Source organism: Malus domestica, chromosome 17 (genome assembly GCF_042453785.1).
Source record: "Malus domestica chromosome 17, GDT2T_hap1".
Taxonomy (NCBI): Eukaryota; Viridiplantae; Streptophyta; class Magnoliopsida; order Rosales; family Rosaceae; genus Malus; species Malus domestica.
Window position 1 is genome coordinate 28,632,049 of NC_091677.1, and position 24,792 is coordinate 28,656,840.

The 24,792-nt window shown below is 35.2% G+C and overlaps 2 protein-coding genes across 2 annotated transcripts; both read right to left on the minus strand.

The window, feature by feature from the left end:
- Nucleotides 1-1,765: 1,765 nt before the first annotated feature.
- On the minus strand, nucleotides 1,766-6,958 carry LOC103432241 (sodium/calcium exchanger NCL-like). Its single transcript, XM_008370423.4, has 7 exons — nucleotides 6,394-6,958; nucleotides 3,942-4,127; nucleotides 3,382-3,563; nucleotides 3,095-3,240; nucleotides 2,729-3,005; nucleotides 2,347-2,646; nucleotides 1,766-2,178 (listed from the first exon to the last, which is right to left on the minus strand). Exons 1-7 carry the CDS (start codon nucleotides 6,809-6,811, stop codon nucleotides 1,930-1,932), a joined length of 1,758 nt encoding a protein of 585 aa, XP_008368645.3. The 5' UTR covers nucleotides 6,812-6,958; the 3' UTR covers nucleotides 1,766-1,929.
- Nucleotides 6,959-19,905: 12,947 nt separating this feature from the next.
- On the minus strand, nucleotides 19,906-24,006 carry LOC103405630 (basic leucine zipper 34-like). Its single transcript, XM_008344650.4, has 4 exons — nucleotides 22,799-24,006; nucleotides 22,589-22,679; nucleotides 22,339-22,465; nucleotides 19,906-20,836 (listed from the first exon to the last, which is right to left on the minus strand). The coding sequence occupies exons 1-4, from the start codon at nucleotides 23,377-23,379 to the stop codon at nucleotides 20,652-20,654; spliced, it is 984 nt and encodes a 327-aa protein (XP_008342872.3). The 5' UTR covers nucleotides 23,380-24,006; the 3' UTR covers nucleotides 19,906-20,651.
- Between the last annotated feature and the right edge of the window lie 786 nt (nucleotides 24,007-24,792).

Consider the following 24,792-nt stretch of genomic DNA (forward strand, 5'->3'; position numbering starts at 1 on the left):
TCGCCAATATGGTGATAATATCCTTGTCGATCAAGGGTACCGATGGATATCAGATTGAGACGTATATCAGGAATATGTCTCACATCTTTCAACATCAATTGGCAGCCGAGATTAGTTCTTAAGCAGATATCACCAATTCCAAGAATTTTGGAATAGCTTTCATTCCCCATCTTCACTATGCCAAAGTCACCTTCTTTGTATGTACTGAAGAACTCCCGTTTGGACGTAGCATGGAAGGAAGCTCCATTATCAAAGATCCATTCAATGTCTCTGTCAGAGTTGCCTATATGCAGACATTCACCAACAGACAATATTTCTGGTACATCACCACATATGACAGCGGTGGTATTGCCAGTATCATCTTTCTTCTGATTGTTTCCTTCCCTTTGCTCTCTCTTCCAAACTCGACAATTTTTCTTCATATGGCCTTCTTTGCCACAATGGTGGCATGCACCCCTGAACCTTGACTTGGATCGGTTAGGACTCCTGCCATGACCTCTAGGCCCTCTACTCTTGCTTCTTCCGCGGTTCTCTGTGACAAATACTTGGCTGCTATCTGTGCCAGAAGTCTTTCTCCTTGTTTCTTCATTGAGCATGCTATTTTTAACATTATCAAGAGTAAGAACACCATTAGAAGCAGAGTTACTTATACTCACCACAAAGGTCTCCCAACTGTCTGGCAAGGATCCAAGTAACAAGAGCGCTTGTAGCTCGTCCTCGATCGTCATTTTCATAGTAGCCAACTGGTTGATGATATTCTGGAAATTGTTCAAGTGTTCTGCTACACTTAAACCATCCTTGTACTTCACATTGATGAGCTCTTTGATCAAGAAGGCTTTCTTAGCTGGGGTCTTCTTCTCGAACAAGGACTCAAGCTTCGTCCAAAACTCGCGAGCATTGGTTTCATTAGACACATGGTGAAAAACACTATCATCCACCCATTGTCTAATTGTGCCAATAGCCTTGCGATTCATCTTCTTCCACTCGGCATCGGACATGCTCTCGGGCTTAGCGGCATCTCCTTCAATTGGCTCATGCAAATCCTTGCAATAGAGAATGTCCTCCATCCTTGGCTTCCATGTTACCCAATTGGAGTTGGTGAGTTTGATCATAGTGCCACTTCCTTCCATCTCGTAGTACGAGCCAACCTGGCTCTGATACCACTTGTTAGGAATGTCGGTACTACAAGATAGATAATGCACAAGGTAAAGTAGAAAATGGACACCAAGAATTTATGTGGTTCGGCAATTTATGCCTACGTCCACCAAACAAGGATCAATCTTCACTATATGAAAAAGATGAATACAACAAGAGTAGTCTTACCAAGCCAAAGACAAGGCTTGATGGATACAAGAAAGTATAACACACACTTTCTATCACTCTAAACTTCACTCACACAATGTGTAGTGGAACACTCTCACTCTCACTCTTGGAGTGGAACTCTAGCTTTGGACTTGATTCTTTGCTACTCACTCTTAGTTCTCAATTGGTTACATCACACCCATATTTATAGGTGAGGGTTTGGCATTCTACTAGTTTCTAGTGTATTCTTCAAACCTCTAGCATAGAAAGATCTAGACTAGCCACAAAAGTGTGGCTTCTAGATCTTTCCATTTGCAACCAAGGAAGCTAGTACTCTCTAGCTTCTTCCATCAACTTAATAACATGCTAGAATTGTCTAGCATGCTCCAGCCATCTCTCTTGCTTACTAGAATAATCTAGAACATTGATCATGGGCTGGACCATATACCAACAGAAAGAACAATGAGACAAAGATAGTTTCTCAAGTACTGATAGAAAGAGGATTTCTTGGAAGATACAAAGTGTGCACAATATATATATATATATATATATGATACAAATTAAGAAGTAAATAACTCCAACTTCAAATTATGTTCGCAATCAGATTGAAACTGATGTAGAATGAACCTAAGACCACCCACATATGTAATCAAGAATATAAACCAACAACAGAGAAAGTGGATAAAGCAGTATAGCCACAGAACTCATCCAAAGAGGGAAGGTGGTGCGGAAACTGGCAATCGCTCCCATCAGAATGCAAACAATTAAAATAACGAGAACTTCAGCTGAGAAGCTCCATGTCAAGTTTCGAACGTAAACCAGACCCAAGAATACTGCTAGAGAAAGTATGTTACTCATTGTCACTGACCCGTATATCTGCACAACAAAGTACTCATAGATTAGGACACAACATAGTTTGAAACCCTGAACTTCCTCAAAACTGCGAATGAGTCACTGAGTATCATATTCCCGCTTTCATGGTTTTTTTAATTTTTAGTGATTCTATCTACCTAACATACACGAAAGAGATGTCGATTAACAAACCTCAGAGTATGCCAAAGATGCAGTTCTTTGCTTTTTCCGGCTGACAAAAATTAGAGTGGTTACTATCTCACTGGAGCTAGCAAAAGGTAGAACAACAAATGAGATGAAGAACGAAGGGATACTCGTAGCTGTTGAGAAGCTGTCAACAGCATCAACAAGGGGATCAGCAACTGCAGCAGCGACTATAGTTCCCAGAAACAACAACACTACTGCTTTGGAGGCATGCCACTTAGCATTTTTTACATCCTCAACAACCTCGTCAATTTGATCCCCAAACTGATCATATTCCTTCTTTGTTTTCTGCGTATATGCATTCATACATTTTATCATACTAGTGTCAGACAATTAATCCGTAGAAAATTAAATGGATTCAACGACTTACCTGATCATATTCCTCTAAAAGTTTCATCGACTGTGGAATCTTTCCACGGTCCATTATTGCCTCACGCTTAGCCTTGTTAAGCCATCTTGAGATTCCTCTGAAAAATTCGTCCTCGTCAATCTTTGAGTCATGAGATGTATCAAAATCTCTCATCACTTGTATAATGGCTTCATCTATATTTATGTCTATATCGTCAAACTGGATTCCAATTATCAGAGATCTTAAGTCTGAGGTATTTAGGTAACCATCCGAATCCTGATCAAGTGTCTTGAATAACCTGTTATTACATCAACAAACTAGTCAAGGCATGAGCTAGGCGACTAAACCGTTTTATTCTTTATATATTAGAGTTTAATGAACACTGACTTTTGTATAATAACTTTGTTAGGGTCACCATCATTTGTAAGAAGTCTTCCCAGAGCATTTGTCTTCAATTGTTTTAGAATTTCTGACATCACATGCTTATGCTTTGAATATGCAAGTTTTCTCTTCTGAATCCATGGTTGAAATACCTGCATCAATAGTGGACTGACCAATTAGTGCCGAATTTTAGCGAAGATGATCATGAGATGGTGTATGAATCAGACGAATACGATATTTGTGTAACGGATGGATAGTAAGTATCCTTTTACAAACAAAATCCTCTTAGCTACCTGATAAAAGCTATATGCGATCACGAAAGAGATGGAGACAGCGAGTGAAATCAGAATTGCTACTCGACTATCTGAAGTTGCGTGGAAAACTTGGGGTAACTGGACAATCACAAACGGGATCAAAGAGAGAATCATGATCCGTGCAGAATAGCTTGTCCAAATATCTGTGCTCACTCCAGATCCTGATGAAAAACAGTATATCATCATGTTACGAAGCATACATAATTTACACCAGCATTCTTGTTTTAAAACATTAAAATAGGAAGAAAATTAAAAATCTATATAAATGCAAAACTATATATAATTACACAAGCAATTGTCTGTACATTAGATGTATTCAAGTAGTGCTGCTTAAGCAACATAACTACTAATTCATTTTAACTCTTACTAATTAATTCTAGAAACCTTTCGACTTTATTTACTGTGAATGCCTATACTGCAAATAAAGATACCTCATTTTCTTCTTATTCTAATTTTTTACCTCTTTAATTTGTTCAAGTTAATTAACATCTACAAACATTTGAATTGCACACATTTAGCAGAAGTGCGTAGAGAAGTACCAGTTAAGCTAAATCGTTTTTCATCTTTTTGATCAACTGCAATTGAATTTTCAATGTCACATTTGCCAACGATGAGACAGGTGCCCCATAGAATTGTCAGAAGCATGACATTTGATCCAGCCATCAACCCCATTCCAACTGAGACCTGACTTTGAGCCGTTTCTGTGTCTCCAGAAAGTCCAGATGCTGTTAAGAAACTCCACAAGAAGAACATTCACTTGTTTACTCCATAATCCATAGTACAGGAGTAAAATAAATAACACAAACTGAAATTTCTTCTACTATTTTTTATAAGATCAACACGACTATTTGCATTTAGGTAAAAAAGGCAGCCCAATAGAAAGAGTGAAGTGGTATTTCCAAGTCTCAAAGTGACTTTCCAACTCCACCATTGTTTACATGTAAGCGCACATATCTAAGAGGTCCACATAGAGGTCTTCTAACGAAATTTCTTAGTTTTGGCCCGCCAAACCACCATATCCTAGCTTCACAACTGTACATGATCTGATATAATGTTCTCTTGTCATATTTATGTTTCTCTGTAATATTTGCAATACCAGGGGAGGATGGCTGAACAAAATATTGGTTACTTAGTTGAATTTTTTTAAGTAATTGAGCTACAAGCCCTTGTTGCTACACATATCTTATTAATTGAGCAGATGACAACGTCCTAAATTGTAAAGATATATAGGCCACGCGTTCGTGTAAGATTAGCTTGAATAATATTATTGGCACACAATCCGGTAACATAATTATGCATCTTATGCTTCATTGATTGTGATTTATATATAATTGTACACATCGTATGCGATCGTATATATACAAAATATAGTATATGGATGAGTTTTATCTAAGTTCCGCTAAATTAGGGTAGGTGATACATGCTCAAAAAAAAAAATTAATATTGTTATTAAAAGGAGGGAGAGATTCAAAACTACTACGCTCGTTTACAAGAGTGAAGTTTCAAATAAAAAATGCATGAACAGAAACCCAAAAAAAAATGTATTGTAAATGTGAATTTAAACAGTTTATTCAACGTGTTCACCCAAAAATAAATAAATATTTTATATTGACGAGACTTTCTTATAGTCACTAACCCATATGTTTTGTTCTCTTGAATTACAAGTTAACCAACTTTTTCAAGGTGGCGAAATCATGATTTTAGACTAATAACTACTCCACCATCACATGCACGTCACGTAATTGCTTACAAAAAATAAAAGGAATGTGATATCCACACACCCTTTTTTACTTCTCTCACACATTTTTAATTTTCGGTCGTCGGATCGAATAAATTAAAAAAGATCAAATAACAGAAATTAACAAGAAGTGTGGGAGAAGTAAAAAATGGTGTGTGGATAGCACATCCCAAAGAAAAAATTTGTTCAATGGCTACTTAAAATGAACAATTTTAAGCGAATGAACAAGAAAGTTGCGTTATTTGACCTTGTTTTTGTCTTTCTTTTGTCATGCGTCATTTGATTGTACTGCTAATGCAATAATCCTAGACGTGAACAAAAGTCAGTGCCTTACTTGTTTAGCACGTTATACTGAGCGTAGAATCCATCCTTAATATCAGCATATTGATTAATGCAATTGAGGGTATTCCAAAATAAGTCTATTATTATGCAAACCTTAATCCATTTCTTAATTTTATATAAAAAGAGAGAAAGGGTGGTTAGTAAGTTCATTATTTTTCAAAATATATTTAAAATAAATAAAAATAAAATAAAAGATAGCAACTGTCACACGCGTAGGTATATGGCAAAGACTAATGTGGAGTAATACTCTAGACACTTACATAATTTTGTGGATTATTAAGTCCCAACGGAAAGCATATCGGGGCATGCAGAGAATATTCTATACTAATTTACACTACAAGAGAAAAGGGTTTGAGCCCAAGATATAATGGGTTGTAGAGAAAGATCTGAAAGATCTAAAAGATCTTAACCATTGGGGCAATCCATCACTTAAGAGGCATGTACTTTTTCTTATTTTTTGAACAAACGATATCATCTACACTAAGGGTGTGGAGAGTGGGTTAAGCTTCACAATATGCTAGCAATATAATGTGGTTCAACTTTGTTTTTGGCGAGAATTGAACCTAAGATCACTTATTATAATTACCAATGAAGGAATACTAATAGACGGTAATACTAAGTGAGGAGAGGCATGTACTAATATTAGAGAAATAAAACTTTGCAATACCTTTATTTGATTGCGACCATTTGGCATATAAAAATTCATAATCTTATTATCTAATAAAATTAATAATATGTTAATTCAATGCGTAAATTAAGCATGTAATTTCATGCTTGCAGATAGCATAATGTAACTTAATTACAAGACTACCTATTGTCGATTTTTTATAGCGTTATATAAATAACTTGGAAGACTAAATTTGAGCTTGTTGGTCTAAGCTAAGATTGATGATGAAATGAAACTAGCTTACCTAGAATAATGGTGGCATCAGGTAGAGAGCCTAAAAGAGGAAGAAATAGACCGCCGACGATGCCAGGCCCTAAGATCTGCAGCAGAATCTCACTTCCATTAGATAAGAGCTTGGCTGAAAGGAACATCATATATCCATACACAAGAACGAGGAAGATATTTCCCAGAACTGTTGACGTGCATGGCAAGAACCCATATGTCTGTTCACAGCTGCTATCTGATGAGAACAAAGAGTCCATCAGCCCAGAGAAAAACGGTTTCCAAACATTTTGGTTTTGGAGAAGTAATTGGTTTCCTCCATCAGTGACCATACTCAAAGGGACGTCATCATTGGTAATCGATCGACTTTGGCCGGGGCCGGCTTGTTCAAGTAACAAGATGGCTAGGAGTAGGAGTATTTTTGCAAGTTTCTTTGCCATGTTTTGGCTCGAGGCTGCTGAAATTAAGCTTGCACGTAGCTTTTCATTTGGTTGTTCTCCTTTGCGTCTGTATATATAGAGCTAGCTAGCTAGATTGCAAATGGTTTGTGCATGTTTTAGGCGGAGAGCTTTGTATATTTGCAAATTGATTTGGTACCGTAGAGTGGAAACAAGAAGATAAAAAAATGACAACTCCAGTTCCAGCTCCAACTCCATAACTCACCAATCCACTATAATGAAGTAAATATGACGTGTGTATTCTAAACATAATTACGTGGCCATGTAGACTAACTAAACCATTAATTAGATTAATAAAAAATGCTTTTCTACCATTTAGTTTTGTATAATCTCTCTAATAAAGATGAGATCCGCATGCGTTAGCAGGTCCTACCTTTATTAAAGAGATGGTATAAGTGATAGTACACATAGATAATAAGTTTAACATTACTTTAGATTAATTTGATAGATAAATCCACAGAGACGCTTTTATATTGCATGATTGGCATGAGCACGCTGATTCGCAAATAGTTGTTTTCCTGAATTATGTTGATTCATTTTTTGATTACTTCAATTTTATTTTTCTTCGTAGTGATGTAGAGGACGTATATATTTGTGTGTTGATAAAAATGTGGTCACCTGTGTCACCTTATGCATATGCCTCCAGGGAGTGGGTGATTACTTTTTTTTTTATTAAAACGTGGTCTTATCCATGTTTGTATAAAGAAAAAATACAGGGAAGATTCCAATTAAAAGTTCAAATAAAGCTGCCCAATTGAAATGATAGATCATCATCCTATGTTAGTTGATATTGATAAATATTATTATAAGCAAACATTCAATTTTAGTTGGTTAAGCAAGGAAGATTCTAAGCATATAAGTTTACAAACTTGACCTAATCAACTATAGCTACAATGTATGTGATTGAGTTATTATCCTTTAAAGATTAATTTAGAACTCGTTTTGATTTCTTTGGGAAAAAAAATTGTCATTAAAATTATGAAAACATAGTGAAAACATAGTATGAAGCCTTAAATTCGAATATTGATAATGACGAGTTCACAACCAATTTATTTCTCCATTCCTTATGTAAATAGGTCATTGCACGTATCAAAAAACAAAACAAATAATAATAGGATAAATTATATAGTAGCCCCTCAGGTTTGAGGTCTATTGCAATCTTATACAACATCTTTAAAACATTTCACTTTCATACATCAAGTACTATTTTTCATACAACCGTTAGATTTTCCATCCATGGATCTGTTAAATGCTGACGTGGCTGCCACATATATGACGCGTGGCTGCCAAATGTCTGTCACGTGGCAAATAAAATAATTTTTTAATTTAAAAAAAAAAACATATCTGCCACTTTTTTTTTTCTCTTTCTTCTTCTCCTGGGTTCGGACCCTTTTTTTTTTTTTTTTTCTTCTTCTTCTTCTCCCTCCTCCTCCTCTTTCTTCTTCTCTTCTTCTTCTTCCTCCTTCTTCTGGGTTCGGTCCCTTTTTTTTTTTCTTCTTCTTCTTTCTTCTTCTTCTTCTTCCTCATCCTCCTCCTCTTTCTTCTTCTCTTCTTCTTCTTCCTCCTTTTTCTGGGTTCGGTCCCTTTTTTTTTTTTTCTTCTTCTTCTTCTTCTTCTTCTTCCTCCTCCTCCTCCTCTTCTTTCTTCTTCTTCCTCCTTCTTCTGGGTTCGGACCCCTTTCTTTTCTTTTTTCTTCTTCTTCTTCTTCTTCTTCTTTCTCCTCCCTCCTCTTTCTTCTTCTCTTCTTCTTCTTCTCTTCTTCTTCTTCCTCCTTCTTCTAGGTTCGGTCCCTTTCTTTCTTTTTTTTTTCTTTTTTTTCTTCTTCTTCTTCTTCTTCTTCTTCCTCCTCATCCTCCTCCTCTTTCTTCTTCTTCTTCTTCCTCCTCCTCCTCCTCCTCCTCTTTCTTCTTCTTCCTCCTTCTTCTGGGTTCGGACCCCTTTCTTTTTTTTTTCTTTTTTTTTTCTTCTTCTTCTTCTTCTTTCTCCTCCCTCCTCTTTCTTCTTCTCTTCTTCTTCTGGGTTCGATCCCTTTCTTTCTTTCTTTTTTCTTCTTCCAATTTCAGGTTTTTTTTTAAAAAATTAAAAAATTATTTTATTTGCCACGTGGCAGACATTTGGCAGCCACGTGTCATATATGTGGCAGCCACGTCAGCATTTAACAGATCCATGGATGAAAAATCTAACGGTTGTATGAAATTGAAATAAAATAGTACTTGAGGTATGAAAGTGAAATGTTTTAAAGATGTTGTATAAGATTGCAATAGACCTCAAACCTGAGGGGCTACTATGTAATTTACCCATAATAATATTAGGGTAAAAGACTGTTTACTACCCTCATGTTTCATGGTTTTCAACATTTAGTACATCAAGTTTTTTTCGTCTTAGAGTCATACCTAAAGTGTAAATTTTGGGACAATCTCATACATCCGTTAGTCAAACTGTTAAATGTGCCGTTAATTGTGACGTGGCGCCCATGTGGACAATGACTAGGCGCCACATGTCAACCACGTTATTTTTTTTCTTTTTTTCTTTTTTCTTTCTTCTTCTTTCTTCTTTCTTTCTTTCTTCTTCTTCTTCTTCTTCTTCTTCTTCTTCTTCTTCTTCTTCTTCTTCTTCTTCTTCTTCTTCTTCTTCTTCTTCTTCTTCTTCTTCTTCTTCTTCTTCTTCTTCTTCTTCTTCTTCTTCTTCTTCTTCTTCTTCTTCTTCTTCTTCTTCTTCTTCTTCTTCTTCTTCTTCTTCTCTGCAACTTTTTTTTTTCTTCCTCCTTCTCCTTCTTCCTTCCTCCTTCTTCCTTCCCCTTCTTCTCCTTCTTCCTTCTCCCTTCTCCCTTCTCCTTCTCCTTCCTCCAAATCTAGGGAAGTTTTTATTTTTTTTATTTTTTATTTTTTCTTCCTCCTTCCTTCTCATTCCTCCTCCTTCTTCCTTCTTCCTTCTTCTTCCTCCTTCTTCTTCCTCCTTCTTCCTTCTTCCTTCTTCCTTCTTCTTCCTCCGAATCTGCCCAGATTCGATTTTTTTTTTTTCCTTCTTCCTCCTTCTTCTTCCTTCCTTCTTCTTCCTTCTTCTTCATCTTCTTCTTCTTCTTCTTCCTCCGAATCTGCCCAGATTCAGCTTTTTTTTTTCTTTTTTCTTTTTTTCTTCTTCTTTCTTCTTCTTCCTTCTTCTTTCTTCTTCTTCCTTCTTCTTTCTCCTTCTTCTCCTTCTTCCTTCTTCTTCATCTTCCTCAAAAAAAAAAAAACAAAACAAAACAAAACTTCCCCAGATTCGGAGGAAGGAGAAGGGAGAAGGGAGAAGGAAGAAGAAGGAAGAAGGAGAAGAAGGGGAAGGAAGAAGGAGAAGGAGGAAGAAAAAAAAAAGTTACAGAGAAGAAGAAGAAGAAGAAGAAGAAGAAGAAGAAGAAGAAGAAGAAGAAGAAGAAGAAGAAGAAGAAGAAGAAGAAGAAGAAGAAGAAGAAAGAAGAAAAAAAAAATGTGGCTGACACATGGCGCCCAGTCATTGTCCACATGGGCGCCACGTCACAATTAACGGCACATTTAACAGTTTGACTAAAACAGTTTGACTAACGGATGTATGAGACTGTTTCAAAATTTACACTTTAGGTATGACTCTAAGACGAAAAAAACTTTATGTACTAAATGTTGAAAACCATGAAACATGAGGGTAGTAAACAGTCTTTTACCCATAATATTATGACTGTATGAGTCTATGACAATTGATAATCAACTATAGGTTTTGGGTTTTTAAAAATTAAAAAATAAAAGGTAATTAATCCTACCACTACACATAACAAACTTTTTTTTATATAGAACAATAAATTTATACTAAGGGTGGGGGGAATAAATTGATTATGAATTGACCATTTTTTAGATTCGAACCTAAAACTTCTCATTTAGAAGTGAAGAGAAAAATCATTAGAATGTAGTACTAAATGGCTACACATAACAAACTTTATTCTAGAATAACATAATTAAATAGGGAAATTGTTGTCGTATACAAGCTTACAGATACTAGTGTTCTAAAAAGAGAGAAAAATACATATGACAAAGAAGAACGATAAAATTATATATACATATTTCATGGTGTACAAACAGATGGTGTGGAGCATCTTTGTCCAATTAAGAACTGGATTAAGCTTGGTTTAGTACCGTGAACTTAGTGTGAAAAATAAAAGGAGCAAGCTTAGTAGCACCAACAACCTTCACAACCACTTATGAACCCAAAAAGAACTACAAGTACCTTTCCGACTTTCCCAATCATTTAATGATAATTCTGAAATAAGATATGGAGAATGAATTTTATACTAGGCCATATAGAGGATCGCTTGAAACCAAAAGAGTGAAAACGATCACGAAGTTGAAATCGCTAACCAAAATAAACGCTCCATGGAGAATCAGAAGTGATAACAACATACTCAAGCTTTAAATGAGTTGTAGCATGTAAAGATAGGAAAGATCAGTAATCCCAAACCACCATCATTTTTTGGTGCACAAACCTGAGATCAAGAAATTGTAACAAGCTTCCTTGAGGTCACCTCATCCGACCAAATAAAGTTACGAGCGCATCGCAAAAGAGACTTCAACAATGAAGAAGGCCACATATAAATAGAAAAGTTATGCAAAAGCAAACTCTGAAAAAATGGATTGAACTATCTGAACTCTCCCGCCATTGATAAATGCTTTCCCTTCCATCATGTTAACTTGGATTTAGCTTTATTTGCCTTAGCTTGAAGACGACATCTCCTAGACTTGCCACACAAAGTCGGAACTCCTAAATAAACAAAAAGACATTTTACCTTCTTTGAAGCTCAGGTAACGGTCAACCACAACTTTACAATTCCTTGAAGTAGAGATAAAATAGTAGTACTTTTTTCTTATTGATGAACTGACCAGAGACCCTACCATAGCTATCTAAGAAACCTTGCAGACTACACAAAGTGACACTATCACTTCTGCATAAAAAATGAATAGATCGTCTACATACAATACATGAGAATGAGAGATACAACCTCTTGGAGTAGGAATCAGCATAATGAGCCCATATAGCTGAAGTTGACTCAAACCCCTCAATAAAGTCTCTTCAGTTAACCAGAAAGCAATGGAGATAGAGGGTCCCCTTGCCGCACTCCCCCAGCACAAAAGAAAAAGGCAAGGGAAGAACCTGTGATGAAGATGGACAATTTAGCATATCTCAAGATAGTAGACACCCAAAAACCATAAAAACAAGTGGAGAAACTAAAATTGGTAAGCACCTGCATAAGAAAAGGCCAGTTTAATGTATCATAAGTGTTGGCTATATCAACTGTAACTCCCATGTTGCCACCACAAGATTTTTTATATCCAACACATTGAAGCACTTAGAAAAAGGCCAATACAATTTGTTATATGTCGCCTAGGAATAAAAGTAAATCCAACAGTTTATGATACGACACGGTGACACGACACAAAAACGACACGAAAATAACGGGTTTCGAGTCAACACGATAACTTATCGGGTCATTATCGGATGACCTTAACGGGTTCTTAATGGGTATACATGTGGGTAACACGTAGGTAACCCGTTTCGACCTGTTAAGAAAAAATTTATTTTGATAATTTTAAAGTTTAATTACTAAAAGATTTATTATAAAATACAATAATCATATTAATATATACAATATATTCTATATTAAATATATTCTATATAAGTTAAAAAAAAGTTTTAGTCATTATTTATTTTTATTATGAGAGTTCCTTATTATCATTACTAGGATAAATTTTACTTAACATGTTGTTGTCCAAAATTAAAATAAACTAATATAGTATTTGTATACGCAAAAACTAAGAAAACATATATACAAGTATGAAAAATGCGAAAGAATACATAAACACTCGTGATTCATCATTATTCCTCCAGGAGTAGATAATGGTTACAATTACATTATCGTTTAGATTTTTAAAATCCTCCAAACCTTCATGAATAATGTTTTTTATTTGAGGGAAAAATTAATAAAATTAATAATAATTATTGTAGAAGTGTAAAAAATGTAAAAAAAAAAAACTATACAATCACTCATAGTGACAAACTTTACAACTTTCATGAAGGGATCAGCTTCGAAATCCAACACTATAATTCATAAACCTTAAATTTATATTTAACCGTCGATTGCCATTTACGCTTTATTCTTCTTACTGAATTTCATTTTTAAAATTTTCTTTTTTGAAAACATGATCATCTGGCTGATGTAAGAAGATGAAAGGTTTAGATCTTTGATATCACGTTTCGATATTTACGATTAACTGAAATATGAGTTGATGTCATATAGTTTGTAGAAACTTTATAAACATCAAGCAATATTTTCACTAACCATAAAACTCTGAATATAATATCAACGATCCAAACCGTTCATCTTACTGTATCCTCTAATATATCAAGTTTTCAAAAAACAAAACCTGAAAAAACAAAATTTGATAAGAATAATGAAGTGTAAATGTAAACAACAATCAACGGTTAAATTTTGATCTATGATTTATATGATTATAGTGGCGAATTTTGAAGTTAAGCTCTTCATGAAACTTGTAGAGCTTGTCATTACAAGAGTTTATATATTTTTTTCTATATTTTTTTACATTTCTACATTAATTAAAAAAACTATTAAAGACTTTAGGTAAGTGAACATATACTTAAAAGAAAAATATGTTTTTATGTTTTGGATGTGACAATATGGTATGTATATACTTATTTAGTATTATGTTTTGCATTTGATTATTTATTGGTTTAAAATATATTTTCCTTAACAGGTAACGGGTCAGGTCATATTACATGTTAATATTATCGGATCGATTTCGGGTCGGGTCATTTTACTCGTTTATTTTAACGGGTGTTACATGACACAACCCGTTAAGATATCGAGTATGACACAAAAACGACACGAACACGGAAAACACGACACGAATGTCAGGTCTAAATAAAAGCAGCTTGTTGAGGAGAAACAATGGCTATAACAATAGAAAAAAGACGAACTGCCAAAATTTTAGGAATAATCTTGAACAGAAAATTCACCAAAGCAATAGGTTTATATCGAGTAATTGAAGTATCCCCCTCTACCTTTGGAACCAATACCAAGAAAAATGCTATTAGCATTGGGATAAAACCAATTATACAGTAAGAACTGCTTCACATATTAAATACCATCATAGCGAACAAAATATAGCAAACAATATTTTAAGAGTAAATTACATAGCAACTCCTCAGGTTTTAGATCTATTACAACTCCATACAATATCTTTAAAACATTTCACTTTCATACCTCATGTACTATTTTATTTCAAAATAATAAATCCGTTAGATTTTCCATCCATTGGTCTATTAAATGCTGACGTGACTGCCACATTTGTGTTGATGTGGCTACCACGTGGCAAAAATAATAATTTTTTATACATTAAAAATATTATAATATTAACCCTATTTAAAAATTAAAAAAAAACACACACACAAACCCATAAATCCTTCCCCACAACATCCCACCCCCACCCCCTTACCCATCTCTTCCTTCATGTTCGTTCATCCCCTCCACCCCTCCATCCCCTCCACCCGAGCACCCCTCAACGCAGGTTCCACCAAAACAGTGCCAAAGAAAGAACTGAAGGGCAAGCCCTTAGGCGAAGAAGAAGATGTGGAAGTGAGAAATATGAAGGGAGGAAGAAGGAGAAGAGGCGTGTGAGAGTGAGAGAGCGCTCGACGGCGGAAGAAAAACAGGCAAAGAGTGTGCTCACCATGACGTCCACCATTGCTCCTGCTGCTGCTACGTTTGTGTGCTCACCGTCATCCACTACCAGAGGTGCAAAAGCAGCCGTATTTCGTCGCAAAGAAAGCTTATCCCCCTGGCACAAAACCCATAAAGCTCCCCCAAAAAATATCTCTTTAGGGTTTTCACGGGTAAGATCCCAAATCCCTAGTTTTTCCCAATTCGAGCTCCTCGATAGCGACAATATAACAAACTCCCTACTAAGCTCAAGTCCATTTGCAGGGTTTTTCATTCTCATTGGAACAACGGTTATCTACCAAAATCCATGGCGACTTCCCAAAAATGTCTTCGTTGAAGAGAGCATAGAAAGTTACCAATTTTTAATGGTGGGAAATGTGGGCAGGTGAAAAAAAGTCGTTAAATTTGGCAAATCGAAAGTCGAGTGAAGTCTCTGCATTTGTTTAAGTTAATTTCAAATCTCTAATCGAGTGAAGTCTTTATGTATGATCGAAAGTTGAAGTCTTTACTTATATGATAGTAGCTTATTGTCTCGGTTTACTACTACGGCAAACAATTCAAGATCTTCCACATCCACTGCGTCACCAAGTAAACTCGATATGTTTTCACTAGGGTAAGTTCAACTCCAAAAGACACTTCACCCGATGCATATCATGCCTATTCTCTCTCAGTTCTAGGCAGCCTAGTCATCCATTTGCATTTACATTTGCATTCAAATGTGGGGTAATTGTTGGAGTTTTCATCTCAAATGTGGGTATTGTTGGAAATTTGAGTAGTTTGAGTAGAAATTTCTTTGTCCCATATTGGCTATTCCTAAATTTTTTTATTACTTTATAAGACTTTGTCCTTTATAGAAAGTGATTTGAGTAATATGCCTGGAGAATACAATTGGGCTCACCCTTGAGGTTGGGCTTTGGGGTGCACTAATTAATTAGTAATTAATTATAATTAATATATATATATATATATTAATTATCAAAAGATGGGCCTTGGGCCTTAGAGCTCTGAAAATAAAATTCTTTAATTAATTATTTTTAATTAATTTCGAATTTAATTAAATTATTTTTTATTTGAACAGACTTATCTTTTTAGATAAAGTCTGAAGTCAATGAACTGCACCCATCTGAAGAGATGTCTCCCAACAATCACATCTCATTCTTATACCTGTTGCGAACATGCATAATCCCATTATATATGTATCCGTCTGCATGGCATTTAGAACACAGAAAACACAAATCTCCTTCTATAATTCATAACATTCTTACTGAGAGTACCACAAGGAAATTCGTCAGAAGTTAAGTTTTTCGGTGCTGGAATTCTAACTTGATGGTTGAATCATGGTGAAACAAACGTCCGGAGAACTACAAGCACTGAGTAGGGGCGAAATTTTTGTTTCAAAGATATTACGATACGCAAGCCTCGATCTTCAATATTTCTATTTAATATTAGTTCATTGTTCATACACTGTTTATTTATTAGTATACATAAATTTATCATAGATTGTTGACATATATCTAACATACACCAGTACTCCTGCTCATGGAAACCAAGTATAGCATTGAAATCACCAATAGCCATCAATGAGACTTGTATTTGTTAACGCAGATTAGGAAAACCAGCCTACAAAGCTCTTCTTTTATATAAAGTAGTGCTTGCATATCGAATATGGTCAAAAGTACATCGAACGGTAATCTGTTGGTCAGATATAGAAACAACTGAGGGATTCGCACAAGTCAAAGATGTTAGAAGCAAAAGCTCCAATGGAGTTAAAAGTAAAAGGAGATAATATTGAACCTCAATAAGCAACCGGAATAGAATTAAGGCCTAATCGGATAAATGGTCCCCGTGGTCATAAGGTATTCGGATGATAGTCCATGTGGTAAAAAAATTCGGATTTAAACGCATGTGGTCCCAGTCTGTTAGGATTTAAACCCATGTGGTCTAAGTCTATTAAGATTTATGCCCTTCTGTCATTCCTTCATTAGTTTTAGGTTGGCCAAATCGGATAAATGGTCCCCGTGGTCATAAGGAATTCGGAAGATAGCCCCTGTGGTAGAAAAAATTTGGATTTAAACTCATGTGATCTAAGTCTATTAGGATTTATGCCTGAAATTAGAGGTTATGTCATTCCTTCGTTAAGCTTACAGGTGGAGCAGAGTTTCTCTGAGTATCTATCAATAAAAAATATCTTACAATAAAAAGGGGGGGGGAGAGAAGATTTCAGTTTATGGTACAAAAATTCATTCATCTTAGTTATTTCACAAGAAGAAAAAGACGAAAACAGAAGATCTGTTGAATTTCAAATAGTTAGTTTCACCAATAGGATACGAAGACTTACTTCACATTTACAATTACACAAAAAAACTATTTATCTCAGAGAGGTTTACGTAAAATTCTGGGAAAACGACAACAATTACTGTCTTATTTGTCAAAGAAAAATAGAATATGTATAAAGAATTAATTAATCGGTTGGACATTCGGGAGTCAAAAACTTGTTAATTTTATAAAGGCATTTTGAATTATTTGATTTATTAGATCTTGAATTTTAATTAATTATGTGATTTATTAGTTCCACCTGTAAGCTTAGCGGAGAAATGACAGAACTTCTAGTTTCGGGCATAAATCCTAACAAACTTAGACCACATGAGTTTAAATCCTAACAGACTATGACCACAGGGGTTTAAATCCGAATTTTCTTACCACATGGGCTATCATCTGAATACCTTATGACCACGGTGATCATTTATCCGATTAGGCCTAGAATTAAATATGGCCATTGGCTCCTCAAAGCAAAGCAAACATGGTCGATGCAAACGACATATATTAGAAAGCTCAGTTTGTGAGTCGTCATTACCAATGCCTAATATTTCATTAAAGAGTAATGATATTTATATTATATTTTTGTATCACATTGTCATGCCACTTTAGATGGTTTTTGATGTGGATAGACATATCATTTGAATTAATCAGATTTTTAAATTTAGTTCATTATTTAATAAACTAATAATTAAGAAAAACTAGTTAATTAAATGATGATTGTGGTATACGAAGGGGTCTTTCTCCTTCATTTTCTTGGGTTTTGCAAATTTTTCAAATGATGTGGCTGTCCACATCAGATACTACCTAAAGTGGTATATAAATATGGTATAAAAATATAGTATGAATAGCATTACTCCTCGTTAAAACAATATTCATTTAAAACGAGCCGGTATTTTGTGGACTCTATTCAAACAGGGTCAGAACGCTGGAAATCTTAGCACTATGCTTTTGTTTTTTATTTACTTATTGAAATTTAGATACAACAGGAGTAAAACCATCTTTATCACAACCCTCAAGATGATTAACAATACCAACGACACCTTTGCTAAAGCAACAACATGCCCAAAAGCTGAAGAAATGCTATAATCATCTAGCAAAGCCGGCGTGCCTCTATTAGACTGCAAGTTTATTTCACCAGTATTACCCAACAATTATTCACCACAAGAGGAGTCGGATGAAGGAGACGACCTGATCACCGAATTACTAACGTGGGATACTCCAGGAGACTGGACACCATGTTCTTCAATTTCAGAATTAACTACTAAGTGTTCCCCAAAGCCTAATCAACGACCTGTTCAAGAACTTTATTTATAACATTTATCATGAGAGGAAAAGTGTTAAGAAGGGATACGAGATCACTTGTTTGATTGTTGAACTTAAATACATACATAAACATTTAGGCATATAATTTTTTTTTTTTATCATCAAATGTCACATATAAATAGACGGTTCATTATTAGACCTGACAATTTCTTACACGACTCATTAACACAACACGTAAATGACACGAAAATAACAGGTTTCAGATCAACACGATAACTAATTGGGTCATTATCGGGTCACACGATAATAACCCGTTAATAACGGGTCCTTAACAGGTTTACACGAGAGTGACACCCAAGTAACCTATTTCGACATGATAAGAAAAAAGTTATTTTAATGATTTTAATTTTTTAAACTACTAATTAAAACTTACTATAAAATACAATAGATATAATGAATATGTATATATTGTTTATTAATTATTATTCTATTTAAATTTTAAATTTTAAGTTTTATTTATTTATTTATTTATTTTTATAGGATATTATAGGCAAAGATTGAGATTAAAAATCATAAAACACATTAAAAATAAAAATATCAAATAATTTAAAAATACCAAACATGATAAAAAAAATATAATAATTAATTTACATGTGCAAAAAATATGAAAAAATATGCAAACGCTCGTCGTCGCATCCTCTGTAATTTGAGGATGAGTATATGGTCATTTGAATTTTTAAAACCATACAAACTCTCATGAAGAGTATTTTTAAGGGAGTTCAAAATAAACAAAATTCATAATTATTAATGTATAAGTTTGAAAGATGTGAAAGCATAATAAACGTTCATAATTGCATCCTCAACGCTTAGACGATGGTTACATGGTCGTTTAGGTTTTTAAAACGCTCCAAATCTCATGAACAATGTTTTTTATTTGAGTGCAAAATTAATAAAATTAATAATAATTATTGTAAAAGTGTGAAAAATGTAATCACTCGTAATGAAAAGTTTTACAACTTTTATGAAGGAGTCAACTCCGAAATTTAGTATGTATATACTAATTTAGTATTATGTTTTACATTTTTTGGGTCAAATTATATTTTTCATTTTTATTGATTTAAAATATATTTTTCTTAACGGGTAATGGGTGGGGTCATATTATCTGATAATATTAACAGGTTGATTTCGGGTCAGGTCATATTACCCGTCTACTTTAACGGGTATTACACGACACGACCCCTTAAGCTTTCGAGTATGACACGAAAACGACATGAACACAAGAAACAAAACACGAATGTCAGGGTCTATTCATTATTAATATGTTACTTAGTACTCACATCATCGAGTTGTTCCATACAATTAAATGCATAAATGATCTCTGATTCGAATTTTTTTCTTTCGAAATGAACGAAAGAAAATGATGAATGATGATATTCTAGTGTGGTTGAGTCCCATACCAAGTGTATGGATTCTAACAAACAACTAATTAAAACATGAAATATAATATGGACATTTAATTAAATGTTTATTAATATTTGCGGTGCGGTTCGGTTTCGGTGTGGTTTTCAAAAGCCAAAACCGAAACCAAACTGTTTTCTATGTTGCAGTTTGGTTTCAAAACCAAAACCGTTTCAAAACCGCAAAACCAAACCGTTCAGTGTGGTTCGATTTGATTCGTGTTTTGGTTTCGATTTTCGGTTCTAAGTATCTACCCTTAGTAATATGTGTGTATCTCCTAATGGAAGGATGCTAAGTATTATTCAAAACGAAAACTTTCGTTGAATTAATGCAACAAATGAAGGTGTTACAAACAAGTAAGTACACTAAAATGTACAACAAATCTGTCATCAAAGCACCTCCCTGACAACCCTTACTTTTGCTCATCCCAACACATCCCCACTATACTTTGCCTTTTCCCACTAATTAATCCAAAAGAAAAGAAAAATTAATGAGAAAAAAAAATATAAATATCAAAAGAATGATCGCATCACACTCCACACCACACCCCAAATCAGCTTTAAAGCAAATCCGACCCTAATTCTTCTTTTTTATGTTTGTAAGAAGGACGATGCACATGTTCTTCCCTGCAAACCCAATCATTCATTTTCTGAGTGGTCCCTTTCTGTAAAGCTAAACCCATCACGTGGTTCCACAGGTTAGCAGCAGCAGCAGATCAAGTCACCCAAGAATGTGACTTCTCCTCCTCGCTAGCTAGTGGCTAGCACAAGTAGTAGTGACTGCTGATGGAGAATGTGTCTTAAACTGTTTGCATTGGAGCTAGCACTTGGATGAAACTGGCTTTCTACAACGTAGTGTCGCAGTTCAATAATGAAATATCAAAGAAATTTATGCATAATATTGTATTATTAGAAGGAGAAATCACATAGCTCCATGCAAGTTACTCTCCTACTTTTCTAATATGGTTATTTCTGACCATAACATGACACTAACAATGAATTCTTTTTAGGAAATCTTTCTTGAATAGGCAATTAATGATGATGATCAGGATGAGGATACGTTGAGAAGGTGTTCCTTTCGATCAGGAGGAGGAGGAGTAGTAGATATGGTGTCTGAGGGGGGTGTACGTGAGGTTGGTGATTGTGTGACCCTCTCCATCTTCTTGACGTTTTGTTGGTGATATACTTGCCTTAGTCTCTCTATTTCCCTCTTCAATGCTTCTTGATGAGCTGCAATATTTGTTTGCCCAAATCCAAATTAAGACAAAGATAAAACCATTTCATTACCATGTGATCCTACTTGTGACAACCCACAATATAAATCAAAATGTGCACATTGATCAATCAACATGTACACATGCCCCATATGTTATGACAATTAAATTACTTTATCCCTAATCACTTATCTTCCCTCCTAAATTTCTACCCCGCAAAAAAGAGAGCATGCATAGCCATTGAACTCACCTAACAACCCATAAAAGATTTTGGAACTTTATGTTTTGTACAATACTATGTATCCAACCATATTTTTTTGTGGACTATATCTTTGAGTATATAAAGGAGAGCATTTTTATTACCCATTTAGTTTGGGTGTATGTTCAACACACATCTCTATGGCTGACACATGTTAAATTAATTAACCATAGTTAAAATTTTGCAATTAAGATATTATGTCACTTTTACCCCTTCTCACCCATGCTTCTTTTTTCCCTCTCTCGGCTCCTCCATCGTTCCATATCTTCAGAAAATTTTAGTTGCGAAGTTTAACTATGGTTGACTAGCTTAACAGGTGCCAACCATGCATGCATAGAACTGTGCGGTGAGCATCTACCAGAGTTAAAGATGAGGTAAAAAAATGTTCTCGTAGTAAAACGGTATCCACATGGACAACCAGAGTATCATCTCTATTAAAACATTAATTAACAAAATATAATCTCTCTAACATTTCGTACGTCTTTCTAATTCTATATAATGATTAATCTAATTTTAAATGGAGAAATTTAATTATAACATGGTGCCGTATATTGTACTAGCTACATCTATTGCAATTGCACCAATTAGTGAGATGCCACATGATATTTCATTGTCCCCTTAACTTTCTTCCTACTCTTAGCATGCATGCGATGGCCTTTTCAACGCTGCCTTTTTTATGTGCATTCATTCTTGGTGGATCAAATAAGTGTCTTTATCTACGATCTAAAGCAATAGTTTCCCATCTTATACTTTTGAGCACCAAGTTTAAACACCTTTTATGGGCTGTATTTTTCCTAAAACGGCTAGGGAATTAATTAGATCTCACACCAATATAAAAAAGTTGGTAGCTAGAAACTCAACTGATTGAAGGCCAATCAAACATGTTCTTGTTCTTCTTTTAATTAAGGAAAAATTAGAATTAAATACATATTTGTCATAAAATTTGATATTTGAACACCAGTAAACTAAAATGAAAACTTAAAATTGATGCCTAATTGCCGATAAATTTGTACTTTTCTATAGTACTCGAGCACCAGGTTTTAAAACAAAACATCCGCAACTCACATTTCTATAAGAAATATTTAGTTTTCAGGTCGGAAACCATGGTGCACCGTAGAATTTTCTTATATCTTGGACTTAAAACGAAATTAAAATTAATGTGAACAAGGTTCATATGCTAATTGTTCAATATTTATGTGAAGTTAAAATGAATAATTTAATTATGCATGGTAAATTAGGACAATAATATACGTATGTACCGTCTTTGAAGATATTATCCTGCGCCAATGCTGCAATTCTTTGTTTGAGAGCACTGTTGTCGACATTTAGAAGCAAGCGTTGATGGTCAAGAAATGAAACCCTTGGTGAAAGCACTGAAACTTCAGCCTTCGTGAAAAAAGGAAAACATTCAGTGATGTGGATTATTAAGGAGCAATATATATTGTTTGACAAGTTAAAGAAGTTAATTAATTAATTTACAACCAGAATTCATTCAAGTAATTAACCTACTTGTAGAGAGTTAACACTTCGTTCGAGTTCTGATACGTATTGCAGCTTCCTCACCCGTGATCTTTGTGCAGATTGTCTGTTCGCCAAAATTCTAATGCAACACACAGGAAAATTATGTAATCAAGAACTGATTAATAACAAAATTAATTAAACTCATCAATATATGTAAATATATGTATGTATATATTATGTATTGTGCATGAAGATTACCTCTTGACTCTTTTGGGATCAATTTTCCTACCATTGGATGTGGTTTGTAGTTCGCATTGGCTTTCCCCCTCTTCAGATTCATTCTTTAGCTGCTTATTGATCTGCTGCTGCTTATTAATCCCCTGCGTTTCTTTCTCATCGTCATTGATGCTGTTATGATCGGAAGGCGTGGACGGGTTCGACGACGACCCCGTGGGTCCCACTGTTGCTGCAGCGGCGGAGATTTCATCGGTGGTGAACATGGACATGAACTGTTCGTCGTCAAACCTATCAAACTCGTGATTGTTGTTAGCATGGGAGTGCGAGTGCGAGCCTGGAGGTGCAGCGGAGACACGGCATTCTTCCTGCATTGGTGCCTCGAGGAAGGTGGTGGAGTCGCTGACGGATCTCCGGTGGGATCCCCGTCTTACCGACGAGAAGTCGAGGAATTCATCGACCCAACAAGGGTTTTGGGACGTGGTGGCGGCTGTGGCATTTCCATTTGGCGCAAAACATCCGCCCATTGAAGGCGGCATCTTCTGGTGTGAAAAGTCAGGCCAATTGGGTGTCATGCTTGGAACTTTTGGAGGTAATTGTGCCATAATTTTAATATTGCACACAAAATAATGTTAACTGTTTTGTGTATCAACCAAACTTGCCTTGGAATGTTGAAATGATGATATATATATATATATATATATATATATATATATAGAGAGAGAGAGAGAGAGAGAGAGAGAGAGAGAGAGAGAGAGAGAGAGAAGACTTGAAAGAAACCAAACCAAATTACAAGCTCCAACAAAGGCTCATATATATACCCAGAAAATACAGAAAGGAAGGGAATGTTGAAGGGTTGAAGAATCAACTCATCAATAATGTTATGACGAGAGAAATGCACATGACAACATGATTATAGCCCGAAAAATTCTCTTAAAATCAATATATTGTCCGAGGGAAACACACTGCCGACACATATAATTGTCATGTATTCTATCCATTAGATAATTATTATCCGGTGTCACCGTTTGCAATAGAAAATCTCTCATCTGGTTAGATTTTTTGTTTTTATAATGTCCAAAGTCTGTAAATTCCCAATCAATAAATATCTCTCTTTCTTTGTTTCGGATCTCTATCAAATATCTATGTATGTGTGTTGTGTATGTGCAGTGGGATCACATGGGGAGGGGATCGGACAGCTATCTCCAGCTGGGAGGAGGTTGGGGATCAACGGTTTTACTGGAAAGTCGCCAGTACTAGTTTAATAACAAGCGGAATCAGCCACCACGTGCCCTTGAGACCGTCTCTTTAGTAGGACACCTTATAATAATAGAAGAATAGCCCCTCCCTCGTGCTTCCCTATATTTTTTCTACTTCCACTGTTCCATATCCGAAGGAACATTCTCGTGTGCATTGTAATGCATGCAACCCACCACTACATCTTAAAACTTACCATCATCCATTATGACCGTCAGATCCACCCACATGGGTCAAGGATTCATCATACATATCAAACGTAAACTCTCAAATCGTCCTTCAACTAGACCTAACAAATGTTTTTGTCATGTTCGTGTCAATTTACTATCTTAATGATTCGTATTGTGTTAACTCGTTAAGTTAATGGGTGGAAAATTTCTTGGAGCCTTTCAAAGCTTGTCGACAGAAGCATAGATTTGCAGCAGACTTTCCCATATTCGGTCCATGGTGCGAGCGTCTTTGTTTTCAGAGGCGGCGCAAGTTGCAGCGTGGTTGCTTTGAAGTTATCATCGCAGTGGTAGAGTGATATGGTCGAAAGGAATATGAGTTTGTTTTCAATGAAAACATTAATTGTTGGAACTAAAGGTGAATGCACAAATCCGAGTAACATGTAAAAGAACAAACAACATAAATCCGAGTAACATGTAAAAGAACAAACAACCGTAAGCTAGTCAAAGACAGGGGGTGTGCCACTCAAAGGCTATCATACAACCAAGTTAGTAAGGAATATAAGATTCAAGCAGTGAGTAAGAGAATAAACA

Excerpts from the sequence above, each read along its gene's own strand:
- LOC103432241 (XM_008370423.4), bottom strand. The coding sequence starts at position 6,811 with ATGGCAAAGAAACTTGCAAAAATACTCCTACTCCTAGCCATCTTGTTA. Across the intron at positions 4,128-6,393 it reads TGATGCCACCATTATTCTAG|CATCTGGACTTTCTGGAGAC; the intron begins GTAAGCTAGTTT and ends GTTTCTTAACAG. Across the intron at positions 3,241-3,381 it reads TCGCATATAGCTTTTATCAG|GTATTTCAACCATGGATTCA; the intron begins GTAGCTAAGAGG and ends CTATTGATGCAG.
- LOC103405630 (XM_008344650.4), bottom strand. The coding sequence starts at position 23,379 with ATGGCACAATTACCTCCAAAAGTTCCAAGCATGACACCCAATTGGCCT. Across the intron at positions 22,680-22,798 it reads GATCCCAAAAGAGTCAAGAG|AATTTTGGCGAACAGACAAT; the intron begins GTAATCTTCATG and ends GTGTTGCATTAG. Across the intron at positions 22,466-22,588 it reads GAAGTGTTAACTCTCTACAA|GCTGAAGTTTCAGTGCTTTC; the intron begins GTAGGTTAATTA and ends TTTTTCACGAAG.